This window comes from Oncorhynchus keta, chromosome 29 (assembly GCF_023373465.1).
Source record: "Oncorhynchus keta strain PuntledgeMale-10-30-2019 chromosome 29, Oket_V2, whole genome shotgun sequence".
NCBI classification, from domain to species: domain Eukaryota; kingdom Metazoa; phylum Chordata; class Actinopteri; order Salmoniformes; family Salmonidae; genus Oncorhynchus; species Oncorhynchus keta.
In genome coordinates, this window is record NC_068449.1 from 51,357,046 (window position 1) to 51,380,943 (window position 23,898).

General features: G+C 44.4%; 1 protein-coding gene across 1 annotated transcript in view; it reads left to right on the plus strand.

Annotated features, from left to right (window-relative positions):
- The window catches only part of LOC118374006 (lipopolysaccharide-responsive and beige-like anchor protein), a 217,715-nt gene that overhangs the window by 52,633 nt on the left and 141,184 nt on the right, over nucleotides 1-23,898 (plus strand). The window contains exons 4-10 of the mRNA XM_052485235.1: nucleotides 3,958-4,058; nucleotides 8,558-8,653; nucleotides 10,514-10,635; nucleotides 12,031-12,157; nucleotides 17,066-17,185; nucleotides 18,129-18,275; nucleotides 18,573-18,770. Of these exons, the coding sequence (XP_052341195.1) occupies nucleotides 3,958-4,058; nucleotides 8,558-8,653; nucleotides 10,514-10,635; nucleotides 12,031-12,157; nucleotides 17,066-17,185; nucleotides 18,129-18,275; nucleotides 18,573-18,770 (911 nt within the window). The remainder of the gene's footprint in view (nucleotides 1-3,957; nucleotides 4,059-8,557; nucleotides 8,654-10,513; nucleotides 10,636-12,030; nucleotides 12,158-17,065; nucleotides 17,186-18,128; nucleotides 18,276-18,572; nucleotides 18,771-23,898) is intronic.

A 23,898-nucleotide genomic window follows, 5' to 3' on the forward strand; every position in this document is an offset into this window, starting at 1 on the left:
AACCCAGGGAACACGAACATGCAATCCAGGCCAGACAGACAAACCCAGGGAACATGAACATGCAGTCCAGGCCAGACAGACAAAGCCAAGGAACATGCAGTCCAAGCCAGACATACAAAGCCAGGGAACATGAACATGCAGGTCAGGCCAGACATACAAAGCCAGGGAACATGAACATGCAGTCCAGGACAGACAGACAGACAGACAGACAGACGGAAAAACAAACCCAGGGAACACGAACATGCAATCCAGGCCAGACAGACAAACCCAGGGAACATGGACATGCAGTCCAGGCCAGACAGACAGACAAACCCAGGGAACATGAACATGCAGTCCAGGCCAGACAGACAAAGCCAAGGAACATGCAGTCCAAGCCAGACATACAAAGCCAGGGAACATGAACATGCAGGTCAGGCCAGACAGACAAACCCAGGGAACATGAACATGCAGTCCAGGCCAGACAGACAGACAAATCCAGGGAACATGAACATGCAGTCCAGGCCAGACAGACAAACCCAGGGAACATGAATATGCAGTCCAGGCCAGAGAGACAAACCCAGTCAACATGGACATGCAGTCCAGGCCAGACAGACAAACCCAGGGAACATGGACATGCAGTCCAGGCCAGACATACAAACCCAGGGAACATGGACATGCAGTCCAGGCCAGACAGACAAACCCAGGGAACATGGACATGCAGGTCAGGCCAGACAGACAAACCCAGGGAACTTGGACATGCAGGTCAAGCCAGAGAGACAAACCCAGGGAACTTGGACATGCAGGTCAGGCCAGACAGACAAACCCAGGGAACATGAACATGCAGGTCAGGCCAGACAGACAAACCCAGGGAACATGAACATGCAGGTCAGGCCAGACAGACAAACCCAGGGAACATGGACATGCAGTCCAGAACAGACAGACAGACGGACGGACAAACCCAGTCAACATGGACATGCAGTCCAGGCCAGACAGACCAACCCAGGGAACATGAACATGCAGTCCAGGACAGACAGACAGACAGACAGACAGACAGACAGACAGACGGAAAAACAAACCCAGGGAACACGAACATGCAATCCAGGCCAGACAGACAAACCCAGGGAACATTAACATGCAGTCCAGGCCAGGCGGACAGACAAACCCAGGGAACATGAACATGCAGTCCAGGCCAGGCGGACAGACAAATCCAGGGAACATGGACATGCAGTCCAGGCCAGACAGACAGACAGACCCAGGGAACATGGACATGCAGTCCAGGTCAGACAGACAGACAAATCCAGGGAACATGAACATGCAGTCCAGGCCAGACAGACAAAGCCAAGGAACATGCAGTCCAAGCCAGACATACAAAGCCAGGGAACATGAACATGCAGGTCAGGCCAGACAGACAAACCCAGTTAACATGAACATGCAGGTCAGGCCAGACAGACAAACCCAGTTAACATGAACATGTAGTTCAGACCGACAGAAACTCTTTTTACACTAATGTGCCAACCCGAACCGACTGCACTTACTCTGATATTTTCTTTTCACGTCTTCCTTTCAGCACGTCTCTGGCAATTATGGTATAACCAGGGCATTGCAATATGTTTTTACTCGGCTTGGCTCAGTAGTGTGAAACGGACATTAGGCTGTTAAATCAGATGGCCTCTCTCCCTCTCCTTCCATGGCTGGTGTGTGTCAGTCCTCTGATGCCCCAGGTCGCTCTGGGAAGCTGTAAAACATCTCTCTGTTCACTGAGATGAAAATGGTCCTCCATGGCATTAGCCAGTAATGTGTCTTATTACAGGCTGAATGCCAGGGGAAGTGTACAGCCAATCAATACACATTACTGGCTAATGCCATGGAGGACCATTTTCATCTCAGTGAACAGAGAAGAGATGTTCTATTCCCCCCGCAAAACTGGCCTGGACCCTTCGTCGATAAGGAGCCCCGCCGTTCCACCATGACTGGTCTGCCGACGTAACTCCATCTGCTGTGCCCTCAACCGGCCTTTACCGGACGTCTGAGCAGGCACTTCTACTCGCCCCGGCCTGCTAACTTTAAACGCTGTGTCTCCCGCTTGCTAGGTAGTAAGGACTACCCAGCGGCTTCCCTGTTTCATCTACTGCTGTTCACTGGACCCTATGGTCACTTGGCTACATAGGTGATGCCTGCTGGACTGTTCATTAATCACTGTACTCCATTTAGTTTATGTTTTGTTCATCTGTTTGCCCCAGCCTCGAACTTAGGCCTTCACTCACGTCGCCAAACATACCCTAGTAAAACTGACTATCCTACCAATCCTCGACTTCGGCGATGTCATTTATAAAATGGCCTCCAACACTCTACTCAGCAATCTGGATCCAATCTTTCACAGTGGCATCCGTTTTGTCACCAAAGCCCCATATACCACCCACCACTGCGACCTGTATGCTCTCATCGCCTGGCCCTCGCTACATATTCGTCACCAGACCCACTGTCTCCAGGTCATCTATAAGTCTTTGCTAGGTAAAGCTCCGCCTTATCTCAGCTCACTGGTCTCGATAACAACACCCACCTGTAGCACGCGCTCGAGCAGGTATATCTCACTGGTCATCCCCAAAGCCAACACCTCTTTTGGCCACCTTTCTTTCCAGTTCTCTGCTGCCAATGACTAGAACGAATTGCAAAATTAGCTATAGCTGGAGATTATATTTCCCTCACTAACTTTAAACATCAACTATCTGAGCAGCTTACCAATTGCTGCTGCTGTACACAGCCCATCTGTAAATAGCCCATCCAATCTACCTACCTCATCCCCATATTGTTTTTATTTACTTTTATGCTTTTTTGCATACCAGTATTTCTGCTTGCACGTCTATCACTCGTGTTAATTTGCTAAATTGTAATTACTTCGCTACTAATGCCTATTTATTGCCTTACCTCCTTATGCCATTTGCACACAGTATGTAGACTTTATTTTTTATTTCTATTGTGTTATTGACTGTACGCTTGTTTATTCCATGTGTAACTCTGTGTTGTTTGTGTCGCACTGCTTTGCTTTATCTTGGCCAGGTCGCAGTTGCAAATGAGAACTTGTTCTCAACTGGCCTACCTGGTTAAATAAAGGTGAAATAAAACAATCAAAAAACACATTGATGGGGAATGGCAACACATTGATGGGGAATGGCAACACATTGATGGGGAATGGCAACACATTGATGGGGAATGGCAACACATTGATGGGGAATGGCAACACATTGATGGGGAATGGCAACACATTGATGGGGAATGGCAACACATTGATGGGGAATGGCAACACATTGATGGGGAATGGCATAGCATTTCTCCACATTTGCCATAACATGAAAATATGTGTACTCAACAAATAAAAGGTGATTTGGTTTGCATAGTATTTTAAATAAAAGGTGATTTGGTTTGCATAGTATTTTAAATAAAAGGTGATTTGGTTTGCATAGTATTTTAAATAAAAGGTGATTTGGTTTGCATAGTATTTTAAATAAAAGGTGATTTGGTTTGCATAGTATTTTAAATAAAAGGTGATTTGGTTTGCATAGTATTTTAAATAAAAGGTGATTTGGTTTGCATAGTATTTTAAATAAAAGGTGATTTGGTTTGCATAGTATTTTAAATAAAAGGTGATTTGGTTTGCATAGTATTTTAAATAAAAGGTGATTTGGTTTGCATAGTATTTTAAGTGCTGAATATCTGATTTAAGTCTTTTTCGATGTCCTCTTTAGTGTGAAGTGTTTTTGGTCTATTTGTAATCCATCCATAAAATGTTTTATGAGCCAAGTAACAAGAGGTCACACAACAATGTTACTCTGGTTATAGAGGTTCTGGAACATCCCTCTGTATGTGTTTTGCTTTTCACTTGGACTCTATTCAAGTCCATTGTTAGGGTGTGATAACTTGTCAGTTTCCCCTCTTCACATATGTCATGTTTAACCTGTGTGTGTCCCTTCCCTCTTCCAGACCTGATGGTGGACATGCTAGGGGTGCTGGCCAGCTACAGCATCACAGTCAAGGAGCTGAAGTTGTTCTTCAGCAAACTGCAAGGAGAGAAAGGCCAATGGGTAACACAACTAGTAACCTTCATACCGTACCGCCCTGTCATATTTGTCACGTAGAGAGCATGGGGAATGTGCAAGCAACACTTCAACTGGTGGCCTGTACATGTCCTTTTAGCCTCTCTGCTCTGGTACCATACATCACACTGTGTCGTGCAGACACACCATCGCTGTCTATTGGGATAATCCAAAAAACATTACTGCATTGTTCATGTGTAATAACGTGAGGAGGAAGTTGCCTCTTAGCTCTGATTTATGAAGGCAGTTTTATCATTCTTCCTTCTATTGGGTAATGTTACGATTTAAGGAGAGGGTAAACTGATCTTAGATCAGTGTTTGGAATTAAATCACACACATTTAACAGTTGAACATCAATAGGATAGTACTATCATTAGTTAAAAATAGTATATATACTTAAGATGCATTAGTGATTTATAAAGTTGAAGAAGAATTTGTTTTCCAACCTGGGTTTTGTAGTTTTCCACCAAGACAGCCTGGACAGTCTTACTTGGCAGGGTGGAGTCAGTACAGTACAGTGGAAGACAGCCTGGACAGTCTTGCCTAGCAGGGTGGAGTCAGTACAGTAACAGTGGAAGACAGCCTGGACAGTCTTGCCGAGCAGGGTGGAGGCAGTACGGTGGGAAGACAGCCTGGACAGTCTTGCCAAGCAGGGTGGAGTCAGTACAGTAACAGTGGAAGACAGCCTGGACAGTCTTGCCTAGCAGGGTGGAGTCACTACAGTACAGTGGAAGACAGCCTGGACCGTCTTGCCGAGCAGGGTGGAGTCAGTACAGTGACAGTGGGAAGACAGCCTGGACAGTCTTGCCTAGCAGGGTGGAGTCAGTACAGTGACAGTGGAAGACAGCCGGGACAGTCTTGCCTAGCAGGGTGGAGTCAGTACGGTGGGAAGACAGCCTGGACAGTCTTGCCAAGCAGGGTGGAGTCAGTACAGTAACAGTGGAAGACAGCCTGGACAGTCTTGCCTAGCAGGGTGGAGTCAGTACAGTGACAGTGGGAAGACAGCCTGGACAGTCTTGCCTAGCAGGGTGGAGTCAGTACAGTGACAGTGGAAGACAGCCGGGACAGTCTTGCCTAGCAGGGTGGAGTCAGTACAGTAACAGTGGAAGACAGCCTGGACAGTCTTGCCTAGCAGGGTGGAGTCAGTACAGTGACAGTGGAAGACAGCCTGGACAGTCTTGCCTAGCAGGGTGGAGTCAGCCTGGAGAGTCTTGCCTACTAGGGTGGAGTCAGTAGAGTACAGTGGGAAGACAGCCTGGACAGTCTTGCCTAGCAGGGTGGAGTCAGTTCAGTAACGGTGGAAGACAGCCTGGACAGTCTTGCCTAGCAGGGGGGAGTCAGTACAGTGACAGTGGAAGACAGCCTGGACAGTCTTGCCGAGCAGGGTGGAGGCAGTACAGTGGGAAGACAGCCTGGACAGTCTTGCCTAGCAGGGTGGAGTCAGTTCAGTAACGGTGGAAGACAGCCTGGACAGTCTTGCCTAGCAGGGGGGAGTCAGTACAGTGACAGTGGAAGACAGCCTGGACAGTCTTGCCGAGCAGGGTGGAGGCAGTACAGTGCCAGTGGAAGACAGCCTGGACAGTCTTGCCTAGCAAGGTGGGGTCAGTACAGTAACAGTGGAAGACAGCCTGGACAGTCTTGCCTAGCAGGGTGGAGTCAGTACAGTGACAGCCTGGACAGTCTTGCCTAGCAGGGTGGAGTCAGCCTGGAGAGTCTTGCCTACTAGGGTGGAGTCAGTAGAGTACAGTGGAAGACAGCCTGGACAGTCTTGCCAAGCAGGGTGGAGTCAGTACAGTGGGAAGACAGCCTGGGCAGTCTTGCCTCGCAGGGTGGAGGCAGTACAGTACAGTGGAAGACAGCCTGGAGAGTTTTGCCTAGCAGGGTGGAGGCAGTACAGTACAGTGGAAGACAGCCTGGACAGTCTTGCCGAGCAGGGTGGAGGCAGTACAGTGGGAAGACAGCCTGGACAGTCTTTCCTAGCAGGGTGGAGGCAGTACAGTGACAGTGGAAGACAGCCTGGACAGTCTTGCCTAGCAGGGTGGAGGCAGTACAGTGCCAGTGGAAGACAGCCTGGACAGTCTTGCCTAACAGGGTGGAGTCAGTACAGTAACAGTGGAAGACAGCCTGGACAGTCTTGTCTAGCAGGGTGGAGGCAGTACAGTGGGAAAACAGCCTGGACAGTCTTGCCTAGCAGGGTGGAGGCAGTACAGTGGGAAGACAGCCTGGACAGTCTTGCCTAGCAGGGTGGAGTCAGTACAGTACAGTGGAAGACAGCCTGGACAGTCTTGCCTAGCAGGGTGGAGTCTGTACAGTGGGAAGACAGCCTGGACAGTCTTGCCGAGCAGGGTGGAGTCAGTACAGTGGGAAGACAGCCTGGACAGTCTTGCCTAGCAGGTTGACAGTACAGTCGCCCTTGTGTACAAACAGCAGATCTAGTAGGTTGTACCATGAATTATCCACCGAGTCCCTGCACCATTGAGAGAGGGGAGGCCCATTGATCAGTGTGAAATGAGATTGCTATCAGGAGTCTCTTCCTCACAGGATTTGAACAGAGTGACACACAGTGTGATATGCTGACTGCCGCCTCCACAGAAATTAAACTGACAGAGGCCTTGTCGGAAGACAAGCTCATCAATATATTATGGAAGTTTATCAACGTTGATCACAGTTCCGTGGGCTCTGATCTGAAGCGGGTGACCTTGCAGCATCAATGGGAATGTAAAGTAGATCAACAGAACTACTGCATTCTCAGTATAATGTCTCTAGCGAGTTCTCAACAAGATGTTGACTTGGTTAGTAGAGGTTAATATAGAGAAGCAGAAAATAGACCTGGACTCTGTAGTTGTGGAGATGTTGGTGTGTTGCTTACCTGCCTGTGAACCTGAACATGTACAGGAAGTATTCAGACCGCCTTGCCTTTTTCCACATTTTGTTACGTTGCCGCCTTATTTCAAAATTGTTTCAATAGTTTTTTTCCCTCAATCTACACACAATATCCCTTAATGGCAAAGCAAAAATAGGTTTTTAGACATTTTAGAAAATGTATGAAAATTAATCACATATGCATAAGTATTCAGATCCTTCACTCAGTACTTTGTTGAATCGCCTATGGCAGCGATTACAGCCTCGAGGCTTCTTGGGTTTGACGCTACAAGCTTGGCACACCTGTATTTGGGGAGGTTCTCCCATTCTTCTCTGTAGATCCTCTCAAGCTCTGTCAAGTTGGATGCAGCGTTGCTGCACAGCTATTTTCAGGTCTCTCCAGAGATCGATCAGGTTCACGTCCAGACTCTGGCTGGGCCACTCAAGGACATTCAGACTTGTCCCGAAGCCATTCCTGCGTTGTCTTGGCTGTGTGTCTGAGGTCCTGAACCGTTTGTAGCAGGTTTTCGTGAAGGATCTCTCTGCTCCGTTCATCTATCCCTCGATCCTGACTAGTCTCCCAGTCCCTGCCACTGAAACCGTCCCCACAGCATGATGCTGCCACCACCATGCTTCAACTTAGGGATGGTGCCAGGTTTCCTCAAGACGTGGCACTTGGCATTCAGGCCAAAGAGTTCAATTTCGGTTTCATCAGACCAAAAACTCTTGTTTTTCATGGTCAGTCATTTAGGTGCCTTTTTTCAAACTCAAAGCGGGCTGTCATGTGCCTTTTTACTGAGGAGTGGTTTCCGTCTGGCCACTCTACCATAAAGGGCTGATTGGTGGAGTGCGGAAGAGATTGTTGTCCTTCTGGAAGGTTCTCCCATCTCCACAGAGGAACTCTAGAGCTCTGTCAGAGTGACCATCGGGGTTCTTGTTCACCTCCCTAACCGAGGCCCTTCTCCCCCGATTTCTCAGTTTGGCCAGGCGGCCAGCTCTTGGAAGAGTCTTAGTGGTTCAAAACTTCTTCCATTTGAGAATTATGGAGGCTACTGTGTTCTTGGGGACCTTCAATGCTGCAGACATTTTTTTTGGTACCCTCGACACAATCCTGTCTCTGAGCTCTACAGACAATTCCATCCACTTCATGGCTTGGTTATTGCTCTGACATGTACTGTCAGCTGTGAGACCTTATATAGACAGGTGTGTGCCTTTCCAAATCATGTTCAATCAATTGATTTTTACAACCGGTGGAATCCAAACGAGTTGTAGAAACATCTCAAGGATGATCAACGGAAACCGGATGCACCGGAGCCCAAATTAGTCTCATAGTGAAGGGTCTGAATACTTATGTAAATAAGATTTGTATTTGTAATACATTTGCAAAAATTTATAAAAACCTGTTTTTGCTTTGTCATTATGGGGTATTGTGTGTAGAGGTGATGAGAATTTTTTGTATTTCATCAATTTTAGAATAAGGCTGTAACGTAACAAAATGTGGGAACAGGGAAGGTGTCTGAATACTCTCCCGACTGCACTGTGGCTTTATATTAAAGTACTTGTGTATGCGGTGCACCCTCATCAAAGTCTGTGGCGTCTCAACTTGTGCGTGTTCTTCCCTCCAGCCTCCCCATGCGGTGAAGCTGCTGTCTGTCCTGAGGAGCATGACCCACCGGAACGGACCTGACTCCTTCTTCAGCTTCCCAGGGAAGAGTGCTGCTGTGAGTACAGTGACAACTCAATACACCTCCACATGTATACCGGAGTCAGACTGATCGTTAGAAGACCGTGTAGTACTCACCACCCAACTAGACTACAGTCTGACGCTACACCTGGTACGACACTATTCAAGTAGTGCACTATGTAAGGTAAAAGTTGTGTCAGACTTGTAGTGACTGGTATGAGTCTCGGTGAACGAGGTGTCTAAGGTAAGGTAGTGGTATTTACAGCACCTCTGGATAGCTTCTAAATGGGCTACATCCTCTTGTGCTCGACTTCCCACATGATCCAAGGCCGGACACATTAGCAATAACTAAGATAATGCATCCTGAATTGCCTATAAGCTCTGACCCAGCACACATCTTTGCTTCTATATCCTATAATGCCAAGGTTTACCAACCATATGTAGCTTGGGTCATACTGTGTTTCTGTGTGTGTGTTGAATAAGCAGCATGGGAAGAGAGGAGGAGCACAGATGCTAGCAGATGCTAGCTCTGTCTCTTCCTCTGTTCTTCTCCTCCCTTCATTCTAATGCTCCTAGCTGTCTTCCCTCTGTTCTTCTCCTCCCTTCATTCTAATGCTCCGAGCTGTCTTCCCTCTGTTCTTCTCCTCCCTTCATTCTAAATGCTCCGAGCTGTCTTCCCCCTGTTCTTCTCCTCCCTTCATTCTAATGCTCCTAGCAGTCTTCCCTCTGTTCTTCTCCTCCCTTCATTCTAATGCTCCTAGCAGTCTTCCCCCTGTTCTTCTCCTCCCTTCATTCTAATGCTCCTAGCAGTCTTCCCCCTGTTCTTCTCCTCCCTTCATTCTATTGCTCCTAGCAGTCTTCCCCCTGTTCTTCTCCTCCCTTCATTCTATTGCTCCTAGCAGTCTTCCCCCTGTTCTTCTCCTCCCTTCATTCTATTGCTCCTAGCAGTCTTCCCCCTGTTCTTCTCCTCCCTTCATTCTAATGCTCCTAGCCGTCTCCGAACTCATTCTCACCCCTTCCTTCTCATAGCAGCAATCCCTAAGCTGCTTTTTCCAATACCTTTTTTATCTATCCAGCCATTAAGCCAGCCAGCCATGTGATTTAGTGAGTGAAAGAATAACATATAAGTCCCCTGGGAATGTTCTGTTATACCCCTCTCTTAAAATAGAGCAGTTTTCTAATACACTTCCTGGTATCAATGGGTTTAAAAATGTGGACTTAGCTTCACTAACTCAGTTAAGATGCTCTTGCTGACGTCTTCAAAGTAATGAAGGATGACAACTTATCAGACGAAGTCTCAGCTATGATCTCATATCTTAGGCGATGTCAGCTAAGTTTTCATGAAGGACGACATCATATCCTTGTGTATGCTACGTTTTAACTGTGTATCTCCGTCTAGGACCTTTACCCTTCACTATTTTCTCAAAGAGTCTCACCTGAATGCTGTCTACACCTGTATGTGGCCATGGTACATTTGACTGTACAGTACCTGGGCTAGATGGCTAACTATAGAGAAAATCATGTCTGCTCACATTTTGTCTTACAATTGCTGTCTGGAACACTCACATTGTATGTAGAGAGAGAGAGAGTGTGTGTGTGCACTGTATATCTCTGTGTACCCTTTCATTGCCATGGTGACGGTGCCCTTTGGTGAGGGTGAGCTCTGGGCCGCCATAAGAGGGTCTGTGATTGGTGTGTGTGCAGCAGAGACTGAGCACGAAGCACACGTCTTCCCCTTGCTGTGAATCTGGCTAATGAGTCAGGAAGCCCTCTGGATAGACACACACATGAACAACTCCATCCCTTCCTTCTTGGACCCACTGTAGTCTAGGTCACACAAAAAAAAAAAAAAACATTCTTTCTCAACTCATTGAGCTAACCGTTTGTCTCCTCACAGGCTATAGCTCTGCCCCCTATAGCCAAATGGCCGTACCAGAGTGGATTCACCTTCCACACGTGGCTCCGCATGGATCCAATCAACAACATCAATGTTGACAAGGACAAGCCTTACCTGTACTGGTGAGTTACATACACCAGGCGTCCATGTTGGAAGTCAACTCCACTGCACTCGGCGACTGCAGACTGACTAGGAATCACCTTGCATCCTAAATGGCAAATCATTGTGGTTTGTTGACCAGTCAGTCTGTAGCCACCGACTAATGTCATCTGTCTCATACACCCAGGCTAACACTGACACAACTTACTGCTGCTTGATTTGTTCTCCTTCTCTATGCAAATGACGTCTCTACTCATATCCTGACTTGAGATACCCATGCATACATTTTGTATGGATAATCTGATATTATTCAGGTGTATTCAAATAGAATTTGGCTCATCCCGTAGTTCCCTTTCTCTGTCTGTCTCTGTGTGTGTGTGTGTGTGTGTGTGTGTGTGTGTGTGTGTGTATTTGCACGCCAAGGAAAGCTATTTGATATTTTCCCCTTGTTCATCAAAATTGTAGGATGAAGTCATCCCCAAATTGTAAAAAAAAAACTGACATCAAATTGAGGCTTAATACACACACACACACACACACACACACACACACACACACACACACACACACACACACACACACACACACACACACACACACACACACACACACACACACACACACACACACACACACACACACACACACACACACACACATTACCAGATGAAGTAGGCATATTGATGCAATGCCTCTCCGTTTCCAGTTACCACTCTCTCTTCCTTCTCTCTCTCTCATCCTTCTCTCTCTCTCATCCTTCTCGCTCTTTCTCTCTCCTCTCTCTTTCTCCCTTTACTCTTTCCTCTCTCCATTCTTCCATCCTCTCTCTCTCCTCTCTCTCTCCTCTCTCCTCTCTCTCCCCCCTCTCTCTCTCCCCTTACTCTTTCCTCTCTCCATTCTTCCCTCCCTCTCTCAGGGACAGTAAATCAGTGCCTCACTCGTTCCTATTTTCAGCCGATAATTAATTTCTGTCAAAAAATCTAATTGATGTGCCGGGATTTGGTGGGCCTTCTGTTTGGTGGGCCTTCTGAAAATGATAACCAACCACACACAGCCAGCCAGCTGGAGGCAGAAAAGTCTGTAGTAAAAGTACCTCAGACTCTGCCCTTTTTAAAAAGAGATTAGTTCACTAAATCACACACAGCGACCGCCGGGGCCCCTGATCGCTCAGAACACAGACACCCACAAATGGGAATTTGTTGTGAAGTTGACAAATGATTGAGGCTTTCGCCATCTCTGTCTCTCCTCCGCTTTCAAAGTGTTTTTTAAATTTGTATGTTTGAATGATTTATTGGCAGATTGACTTGTCTCAACCCCGCCTGCCCTTGAGTGTTAGGCTGTGTTAGAGTGAGCCGTCGCGCTCACTAACTGAAATGTGTTTTTTCTGTCTCTTTCTTTTCTTCCCTCTCTTCCTGTAGTTTTCGCACCAACAAAGGTCTGGGATACTCTGCACACTTTGTGGGCGGCTGTTTGATTGTGACCTCGTTAAAGTCCAAGGGGAAGGGATTCCAGCACTGTGTGAAATATGACTTCAAACCACAGAAGGTAGGCAGACGGCGAGGCCGGCCGACAGACAGACACGGTCCTGTGGGAGACACACACACACAAACCTAGCACTCATAAAACATAGAAACACGTGCTAAGTAGGACACACAAGCATGTTCTCTTTCGCATAGGACACACAGGGAACATAGTACACATACACTTCCCTCTTTTGGGATGAAGAATAGTCATTTGGTCCTTCCTCTGGGGGCCAGTATTGTCAGAGCAGAACAGTGAAAAAAGGGTAGCAGGAACGAGAGAGAGGGATGATGTAATGGGGCACGACACACAGCCAGACCATAGCACCCAGACCCAGTCAAGCCCAACAGCATTGGTGAGATCCATGGTGTCCCTGGCCAATTAAAACTCTATCCCCCGGAGTGGAACAACGCTACTCTACTTCCTCCTCAGACTTAGAACCTCATTCTATCTTTAGGCCTCTGTATTCCACAGTCGGTCTTATCTCCCAAGCTGTCTGCCTGGTAACTCTAATAACCTATTTCACTGGATTCGTCCAATGTCTGACAGAAATCTGAGCAGCCGATGTAGGTGGGATTGTAGCCCAAGGGGTTTAGGAGCTGATCGGGCGATGTCCCATGTCTCATAAGGGTAACTCTGTGAAGGCAGCCAGGAATCGGGCTAAATTAAGGCTGGCCAATGCTTTTTTTGGTGGTTTGCAGTCTGCTGCTGCCAATGTGAAACTCATGATAACATAGCCTATTATTCATTGTATCTTGTTAGTAACTTCATTACCATTGTTGTAAATTAAATTATAATTTAAAACATAACAACAACAACAACAAAAATGTGTGAAACTGGTGAGGTGTTTAGGGTGTCATAGAAATATCATCTCATTCTAGTGCTGTGGTTAAGTTGTTGTTTCAGTGGTACATGGTGACCATGGTGGTTAAGTTGTTGTTTCAGTGGTACATGGTGACCATGGTGGTTGTTGTTTCAGTGGTACATGGTGACCATGGTGGTTAAGTTGTTGTTTCAGTGGTACATGGTGACCATGGTGGTTAAGTTGTTGTTTCAGTGGTACATGGTGACCATGGTGGTCAAGTTGTTGTTTCAGTGGTACATGGTTACCATGGTGGTTAAGTTGTTGTTTCAGTGGTACATGGTGACCATGGAGGTTAAGTTGTTGTTTCAGTGGTACATGGTGACCATGGAGGTTAAGTTGTTGTTGTTTCTGTGGTACATGTTGACCATGGTGGTTAAGTTGTTGTTTCAGTGGTACATGGTGACCATGGTGGTTAAGTTGTTGTTTCAGTGGTACATGGTGACCATGGTGGTTAAGTTGTTGTTTCAGTGGTACATGGTGACCATGGAGGTTAAGTTGTTGTTTCAGTGGTACATGGTGACCATGGTGGTTAAGTTGTTGTTGTTTCAGTGGTACATGGTTACCATGGTGGTTAAGTTGTTGTTGTTTCAGTGGTACATGGTGACCATGGAGGTTAAGTTGTTGTTTCAGTGGTACATGGTGACCATGGTGGTTAAGTTGTTGTTGTTTCAGTGGTACATGGTTACCATGGTGGTTAAGTTGTTGTTTCAGTGGTACATGGTGACCATGGTGGTTAAGTTGTTGTTTCAGTGGGACATGGTGACCATGGTGGTTAAGTTGTTGTTTCAGTGGGACATGGTGACCATGGTGGTTGTTGTTTCAGTGGGACATGGTGACCCTGGTGGTTGTTGTTTCAGTGGTACATGGTGACCCTGGTGGTTGTTGTTTCAGTGGTACATGGTTACCATGGTGGTTAAGTTGTTGTTTCAGTGGTACATGGTGACCATGGTGGTTAAGTTGTTGTTGTTTCAGTGGTACATGGTTACCATGGTGGTTAAGTTGTTGTTGTTTCAGTGCTACATGGTTACCATGGTGGTTAAGTTGTTGTTGTTTCAGTGCTACATGGTTACCATGGTGGTTAAGTTGTTGTTTCAGTGGGACATGGTGACCATGGTGGTTGTTGTTTCAGTGGGACATGGTGACCATGGTGGTTAAGTTGTTGTTTCAGTGGGACATGGTGACCATGGTGGTTAAGTTGTTGTTTCAGTGGGACATAGTGACCCTGGTGGTTGTTGTTTCAGTGGTACATGGTGACGCTGGTGGTTGTTGTTTCAGTGGGACATGGTGACCATGGTGGTTAAGTTGTTGTTTCAGTGGGACATGGTGACCATGGTGGTTGTTGTTTCAGTGGGACATGGTGACCCTGGTGGTTGTTGTTTCAGTGGTACATGGTGACCCTGGTGGTTGTTGTTTCAGTGGTACATGGTTACCATGGTGGTTAAGTTGTTGTTTCAGTGGTACATGGTGACCATGGTGGTTAAGTTGTTGTTGTTTCAGTGGTACATGGTTACCATGGTGGTTAAGTTGTTGTTGTTTCAGTGGTACATGGTTACCATGGTGGTTAAGTTGTTGTTTCAGTGGGACATGGTGACCATGGTGGTTAAGTTGTTGTTTCAGTGGGACATGGTGACCATGGTGGTTAAGTTGTTGTTTCAGTGGGACATGGTGACCATGGTGGTTAAGTTGTTGTTTCAGTGGGACATGGTGACCATGGTGGTTGTTGTTTCAGTGGGACATGGTGACCCTGGTGGTTGTTGTTTCAGTGGTACATGGTGACGCTGGTGGTTGTTGTTTCAGTGGGACATGGTGACCATGGTGGTTAAGTTGTTGTTTCAGTGGGACATGGTGACCATGGTGGTTGTTGTTTCAGTGGGACATGGTGACCCTGGTGGTTGTTGTTTCAGTGGTACATGGTGACCATGGTGGTTGTTGTTTCAGTGGTACATGGTTACCCTGGTGGTTGTTGTTTCAGTGGGACATGGTGACCATGGTGGTTGTTGTTTCAGTGGTACATGGTTACCCTGGTGGTTGTTATTTCAGTGGGACATGGTGACCATGGTGGTTGTTGTTTCAGTGGTACATGGTGACCCTGGTGGTTAAGTTGTTGTTTCAGTGGTACATGGTGACCCTGGTGGTTAAGTTGTTGTTTCAGTGGGACATGGTGGTTGTTGTTTCAGTGGTACATGGTGACCCTGGTGGTTGTTGTTTCAGTGGTACATGGTGACCATGGTGGTTGTTGTTTCAGTGGTACATGGTGACCCTGGTGGTTGTTGTTTCAGTGGGACATGGTGACCATGGTGGTTGTTGTTTCAGTGGGACATGGTGACCATGGTGGTTGTTGTTTCAGTGGTACATGGTGACCCTGGTGGTTAAGTTGTTGTTTCAGTGGTACATGGTGATCATGGTGGTTAAGTTGTTGTGTGTCTTTCAGTGGTACATGGTGACCCTGGTGGTTAAGTTGTTCTGTGTTGTTGTTTCAGTGGTACATGGTGACCATGGTGGTTAAGTTGTTCTGTGTTGTTGTTTCAGTGGTACATGGTGATCATGTTGGTTGTTGTTTCAGTGGTACATGGTGATCATGGTGGTTAAGTTGTTCTGTGTTGTTGTTTCAGTGGTACATGGTGATCATGGTGGTTAAGTTGTTGTGTGTCTTTCAGTGGTACATGGTGACCCTGGTGGTTAAGTTGTTGTTTCAGTGGTACATGGTGACCATGGTGGTTAAGTTGTGTGTCTTTCAGTGGTACATGGTGACCCTGGTGGTTAAGTTGTTGTTTCAGTGGTACATGGTGACCATGGTGGTTTTGTTCTGTGTTGTTGTTTCAGTGGTACATGGTGATCATGGTGGTTGTTGTTTCAGTGGTACATGGTGACCCTGGTGGTTAAGTTGTTGTTTCAGTGGTACATGGTGACCCTGGTGGTTAAGTTGTTCTGTGTTGTTGTTTCAGTGGTACATGGTGACCATGGTGGTTGTTGGTTGTTGTTTCAGTGGTACATGGTGACCATGGAGGTTAAGTTGTTGTTTCAGTGGTACATGGTGACCCTGGTGGTTAAGTTGTTCTGTGTTGTTGTTTCAGTGGTACATGGTGACCATGTTGGTTGTTGTTTCAGTGGTACATGGTGACCATGGTGGTTAAGTTGTTCTGTGTTGTTGTTTCAGTGGTACATGGTTACCATGGTGGTTAAGTTGTTGTGTGTTGTTGTTTCAGTGGTACATGGTTACCATGGTGGTTAAGTTGTTGTGTGTTGTTGTTTCAGTGGTACATGGTGACCATGGTGGTTAAGTTGTTGTGTGTTGTTGTTTCAGTGGTACATGGTGACCATGGTGGTTAAGTTGTTGTGTGTTGTTGTTTCAGTGGTACATGGTTACCATGGTGGTTAAGTTGTTCTGTGTTGTTTCAGTGGTACATGGTTACCATGGTGGTTAAGTTGTTGTGTGTTGTTGTTTCAGTGGTACATGGTGACCATGGTGGTTAAGTTGTTCTGTGTTGTTGTTTCAGTGGTACATGGTGACCATGGTGGTTAAGTTGTTCTGTGTTGTTGTTTCAGTGGTACATGGTGACCATGGTGGTTAAGTTGTTCTGTGTTGTTGTTTCAGTGGTACATGGTTACCATGGTGGTTAAGTTGTTGTGTGTTGTTGTTTCAGTGGTACATGGTGACCATGGTGGTTGTTGTTTCAGTGGTACATGGTTACCATGGTGGTTAAGTTGTTCTGTGTTGTTGTTTCAGTGGTACATGGTGACCATGGTGGTTAAGTTGTTCTGTGTTGTTGTTTCAGTGGTACATGGTGACCATGGTGGTTAAGTTGTTCTGTGTTGTTGTTTCAGTGGTACATGGTGACCATGGTGGTTAAGTTGTTCTGTGTTGTTGTTTCAGTGGTACATGGTGACCATGGTGGTTAAGTTGTTCTGTGTTGTTGTTTCAGTGGTACATGGTTACCATGGTGGTTAAGTTGTTCTGTGTTGTTGTTTCAGTGGTACATGGTTACCATGGTGGTTAAGTTGTTCTGTGTTGTTGTTTCAGTGGTACATGGTTACCATGGTGGTTAAGTTGTTGTGTGTTGTTTCAGTGGTACATGGTGACCATCGTTCACGTCTACAACCGCTGGAAGAACAGTGAGATCAGCTGCTTCGTCAATGGAGAGCTCGCCTCCTACGGAGAAATCACCTGGTTCGTCAACACCAGCGACGTAAGTAGCAATCGATCCATACTATACTGATCATCGTTGTTATAAAGTTATTCCTGTTGTAACCACAAACCTCTACTCTCACACAACCATTCTTACCCATCTATGCTGTGTTATGGGATATTGCTGAACCTAGAAGTTGTGGTAGTGGTTGTTATGCATGTGTGTAACCAAAAGTATATTTTGATGCCAGTTTTCAATCAAAACATTTCTCTGAAGTCATCAATCAATCAACAAGAAAGCTTTGCAGCTGTCCATCCAGAACTCTTCAATTTGAACCATTGTGCTTTGCATAAAAAAGTTTCCACACAAAGACGTATGGTATATGTTGTGATTGATATACCACAGAGACCCATTGTTACTGCAGTACAGGTTGTTAGAAGAGGACAGCACCTCCCCACAGGCCCCACTCTTTCTGATTGATTGATATAATCACTGTCTCAGCTGACAGAGGGCTCAGGGGTGAAACCACTCTCTTTATCTCTCTGCCTCTCTCTCTCTCTCTCTCTCTCTGCCTTTCTCTCTGCCTCTCTCTCTGCCTCTCGGTCTCCTCACATGGATGGAACTGGGTCTGTAACAGGGAATTAATTATCTTTCTCTCGCTCTCTCTTGTGGAAGACAAGATTCTCATGTCAGTTTTAGCCAAATGAAGATGCTTTACGAATGCAATCCTCTTGGCGTGACAGTGTCACAGAGGGCCTCGATTCCCTACAGTACATATGGCTGATTGAGATATCTCTCCCTCCTTGATAACAATGCTAAGCTCATCCCCTGCCTATTTACACATAGGAAACATACAGGAGGGAACAGATGAATAGAAATGTATGTTCTCTGTATGCCGATGGTGTGTTGATTCACACTCATTCATGCTGTTTGAGTTGTCATCGTTCTCTTTATTAACGCTTGTTCAATTCTCCTTCCTTGTTTCCCTCCTTCCTCCCTTCAGACGTTCGACAAGTGTTTCCTGGGTTCGTCAGAGACGGCGGACGCCGACCGTGTGTTCTGTGGTCAGATGGGGGCGGTGTATCTGTTTGGCGAGGCCCTCAGTGCAGCCCAGATCCTGGCCATCTACCAGCTGGGGCCTGGTTACAAGGTAGGTAGAGGCAAAGCCCAGTCATCATGCAGTATTCAGTAGTCCCACTATTCCAAAACGCCCTGACATTTGGATACCCAACAGATCAAACAAGGAAGGTCTGCACTCATCAATTTGATGTGAAACATTAATGATTGTGGATCTTCCTCCTTTCTCATATCATTCATTATTTCAAGATAGACTACAGACTATCACTAGTAGTGTGTAAGGTTTAAACCGAACAGAAAAATATAAATGAAAGTCACACTCAAGTCTCCACGCTGTTAATTGATTTGACCTCTCTACCGTCTCTCTCAGGGCACGTTCAAATACAAGGCTGAGAGTGACCTCCTGTTTGCTGAGCACCACAAGACCCTACTGTACGACGGCAAGCTGTCCTCCTGCATTTCCTTCTCCTACAACCCCCGCGCCACCGACGCTCAGCTGTGCCTGGAGTCCTCCCCCAAGGACAACGCCTCCATCTTCGTCCACTCGCCACACGCACTCATGCTGCAGGTACGGACGCACACACAGAAATGTGTTTTTGGCAGTGCTACTGCACCGTAATGTAAACCATCTAAGCTAGACATCGAGTCAATGTTGAAAGAAGTTATCAATCCACCCTGACTAATGGCACTTCTGCAGGTTATTCTTATCCCCTACTCAGGTGCCTCGGCCGCTTGTTACACACACACACACACACACACACACACACACACACACACACACACACACACACACACACACACGTTTTGTTCTTCTATCTTCACGGGGATCTACAATTAATTTCCATTCAAAATCCTATTGGCCCTGACCCTTAACCCTAACCTGTAACCCAAGCACACACACACACACACACACACACACACACACACACACCTTCAGACAGATAATGAAGCACCTCCATCCGGCTCTATCTACCTCTAATTAAAGGAAAAGTTCACCCATTTTGAATGTTATATTGTTTTCGTGCATCTCTGAGTGATGTTCTATCGATTCCCTGTGTCATTTCATGATTTCATTGCCATTATTGCCATTCAAGCATGCAGAAATCCGTCTCGTGTGAAGTAGCACTGTGTTAAGGTCACTCTCACTACACTGGAAGTTAATAGGAAAACGACTTTTAGATCGCCAAAATGTCTATCATACATGTCAGATTTCAATACTGGCCAAAGTCATAATTCGGGAGGATACCTTCTCTCCAATGTGAATGCTGATTATATTTCTGGGATATTCCTACCTCTAGAAATGTGTAATTTAATGGAGGGCCTAGCACATTTTTCCCATTTGCCTGCCTCTTTAGTCCAAAGTGCATTGCAGGGTGCAGTTGTCATAGAGATGAGAGAAAGGAGATAGGAATCCAATGACAGTCTGCTGGTTGGGAACGTATCCAACAAATTTGTCCCAGAATCGCCCAGAATGCACCGCGCAGCCCATTGATGTAGCAAGGGCAACTTTTCCCATCTCCTCAAAAGTATATCTGCTGGTGCGAATTTCAGACTCCACTCGGTGAGGCACATATACATAGACTTTAAATCACTGGCCACTTTAATAATGGAACACTAGTCACTTTAATAATGTTCACATATTTTGCATTCCCCATCTGTTATGTATGTACTGTATTCTATCCTATTCTACTGTATCTTAGTCTATGCTGCTCTGACATTCCTCATCTGTTATGTATGTACTGTATTCTATCCTATTCTACTGTATCTTAGTCTATGCTGCTCTGACATTCCTCATCTGTTATGTATGTACTGTATTCTATCCTATTCTACTGTATCTTAGTCTATGCTGCTCTGACATTCCTCATCTGTTATGTATGTACTGTATTCTATCCTATTCTACTGTATCTTAGTCTATGCTGCTCTGACATTCCTCATCTGTTATGTATGTACTGTATTCTATCCTATTCTACTGTATCTTAGTCTATGCTGCTCTGACATTGCTCATCTGTTATGTATGTACTGTATTCTATCCTATTCTACTGTATCTTAGTCTATGCTGCTCTGACATTCCTCATCTGTTATGTATATACTGTATTCTATCCTATTCTACTGTATCTTAGTCTATGCTGCTCTGACATTCCCCATCTGTTATGTATGTACTGTATTCTATCCTATTCTACTGTATCTTAGTCTATGCTGCTCTGACATTCCCCATCTGTTATGTATATACTGTATTCTATCCTATTCTACTGTATCTTAGTCTATGCTGCTCTGACATTGCTCATCTGTTATGTATGTACTGTATTCTATCCTATTCTACTGTATCTTAGTCTATGCTGCTCTGACATTCCTCATCTGTTATGTATGTACTGTATTCTATCCTATTCTACTGTATCTTAGTCTATGCTGCTCTGACATTCCTCATCTGTTATGTATATACTGTATTCTATCCTATTCTACTGTATCTTAGTCTATGCTGCTCTGACATTCCCCATCTGTTATGTACTGTATTCTATCCTAATCTACTGTATCTTAGTCTATGCTGCTCTGACATTCCCCATCTGTTATGTACTGTATTCTATCCTAATCTACTGTATCTTAGTCTATGCTGCTCTGACATTCCTCATCTGTTATGTATGTACTGTATTCTATCCTATTCTACTGTATCTTAGTCTATGCTGCTCTGACATTCCTCATCTGTTATGTACTGTATTCTATCCTATTCTACTGTATCTTAGTCTATGCTGCTCTGACATTGCTCATCTGTTATGTATATACTGTATTCTATCCTATTCTACTGTATCTTAGTCTATGCTGCTCTGACATTCCCCATCTGTTATGTATGTACTGTATTCTATCCTATTCTACTGTATCTTAGTCTATGCTGCTCTGACATTCCTCATCTGTTATGTATATACTGTATTCTATCCTATTCTACTGTATCTTAGTCTATGCTGCTCTGACATTCCCCATCTGTTATGTATGTACTGTATTCTATCCTATTCTACTGTATCTTAGTCTATGCTGCTCTGACATTCCCCATCTGTTATGTATATACTGTATTCTATCCTATTCTACTGTACCTTAGTCTATGCTGCTCTGACATTCCCCATCTGTTATGTATATACTGTATTCTATCCTATTCTACTGTATCTTAGTCTATGCTGCTCTGACATTCCTCATCTGTTATGTATGTACTGTATTCTATCCTATTCTACTGTATCTTAGTCTATGCTGCTCTGACATTCCTCATCTGTTATGTATATACTGTATTCTATCCTATTCTACTGTATCTTAGTCTATGCTGCTCTGACATTCCTCATCTGTTATGTATATACTGTATTCTATCCTATTCTACTGTATCTTAGTCTATGCTGCTCTGACATTCCTCATCTGTTATGTATGTACTGTATTCTATCCTATTCTACTGTATCTTAGTCTATGCTGCTCTGACATTGCTCATCTGTTATGTATATACTGTATTCTATCCTATTCTACTGTATCTTAGTCTATGCTGCTCTGACATTCCTCATCTGTTATGTATATACTGTATTCTATCCTATTCTACTGTATCTTAGTCTATGCTGCTCTGACATTGCTCATCTGTTATGTACTGTATTCTATCCTATTCTACTGTATCTTAGTCTATGCTGCTCTGACATTGCTCATCTGTTATGTATATACTGTATTCTATCCTATTCTACTGTATCTTAGTCTATGCTGCTCTGACATTCCCCATCTGTTATGTATGTACTGTATTCTATCCTATTCTACTGTATCTTAGTCTATGCTGCTCTGACATTGCTCATCTGTTATGTATATACTGTATTCTATCCTATTCTACTGTATCTTAGTCTATGCTGCTCTGACATTCCTCATCTGTTATGTACTGTATTCTATCCTATTCTACTGTATCTTAGTCTATGCTGCTCTGACATTGCTCATCTGTTATGTATGTACTGTATTCTATCCTATTCTACTGTATCTTAGTCTATGCTGCTCTGACATTCCTCATCTGTTATGTATATACTGTATTCTATCCTATTCTACTGTATCTTAGTCTATGCTGCTCTGACATTCCCCATCTGTTATGTATATACTGTATTCTATCCTATTCTACTGTATCTTAGTCTATGCTGCTCTGACATTCCTCATCTGTTATGTATATACTGTATTCTATCCTATTCTACTGTATCTTAGTCTATGCTGCTATGACATTCCCCATCTGTTATGTATATACTGTATTCTATCCTATTCTACTGTATCTTAGTCTATGCTGCTTTGACATTCCTCATATGTTATGTATATACTTTATTCTATCCTATTCTACTGTATCTTAGTCTATGCTGCTCTGACATTGCTCATCTGTTATGTACATACTGTATTCTATCCTATTCTACTGTATCTTAGTCTATGCTGCTCTGACATTGCTCATCTGTTATGTACTGTATTCTATCCTATTCTACTGTATCTTAGTCTATGCTGCTCTGACATTGCTCATCTGTTATGTACTGTATTCTATCCTATTCTACTGTATCTTAGCCTATGCTGCTCTGACATTCCCCATCTGTTATTTATGTACTGTATTCTATCCTATTCTACTGTATCTTAGTCTATGCTGCTCTGACATTGCTCATCTGTTATGTATGTACTGTATTCTATCCTATTCTACTGTATCTTAGTCTATGCTGCTCTGACATTCCTCATCTGTTATATACTGTATTCTATCCTATTCTACTGTATCTTAGTCTATGCTGCTCTGACATTGCTCATCTGTTATGTATGTACTGTATTCTATCCTATTCTACTGTATCTTAGTCTATGCTGCTCTGACATTCCCCATCTGTTATGTATGTACTGTATTCTATCCTATTCTACTGTATCTTAGTCTATGCTGCTCTGACATTCCCCATCTGTTATGTATATACTGTATTCTATCCTATTCTACTGTATCTTAGTCTATGCTGCTCTGACATTCCTCATCTGTTATGTATGTACTGTATTCTATCCTATTCTACTGTATCTTAGTCTATGCTGCTCTGACATTCCCCATCTGTTATGTATATACTGTATTCTATCCTATTCTACTGTATCTTAGTCTATGCTGCTCTGACATTCCTCATCTGTTATGTATATACTGTATTCTATCCTATTCTACTGTATCTTAGTCTATGCTGCTCTGACATTCCCCATCTGTTATGTATATACTGTATTCTATCCTATTCTACTGTATCTTAGTCTATGCTGCTCTGACATTCCTCATCTGTTATGTATATACTGTATTCTATCCTATTCTACTGTATCTTAGTCTATGCTGCTCTGACATTCCCCATCTGTTATGTATATACTGTATTCTATCCTATTCTACTGTATCTTAGTCTATGCTGCTCTGACATTCCTCATCTGTTATGTATATACTTTATTCTATCCTATTCTACTGTATCTTAGTCTATGCTGCTCTGACATTGCTCATCTGTTATGTACTGTATTCTATCCTATTCTACTGTATCTTAGTCTATGCTGCTCTGACATTCCTCATCTGTTACTGTATTCTATCCTATTCTACTGTATCTTAGTTTATGCTGCTCTGACATTCCCCATCTGTTATGTATATACTGTATTCTATCCTATTCTACTGTATCTTAGTCTATGCTGCTCTGACATTCCCCATCTGTTATGTATGTACTGTATTCTAT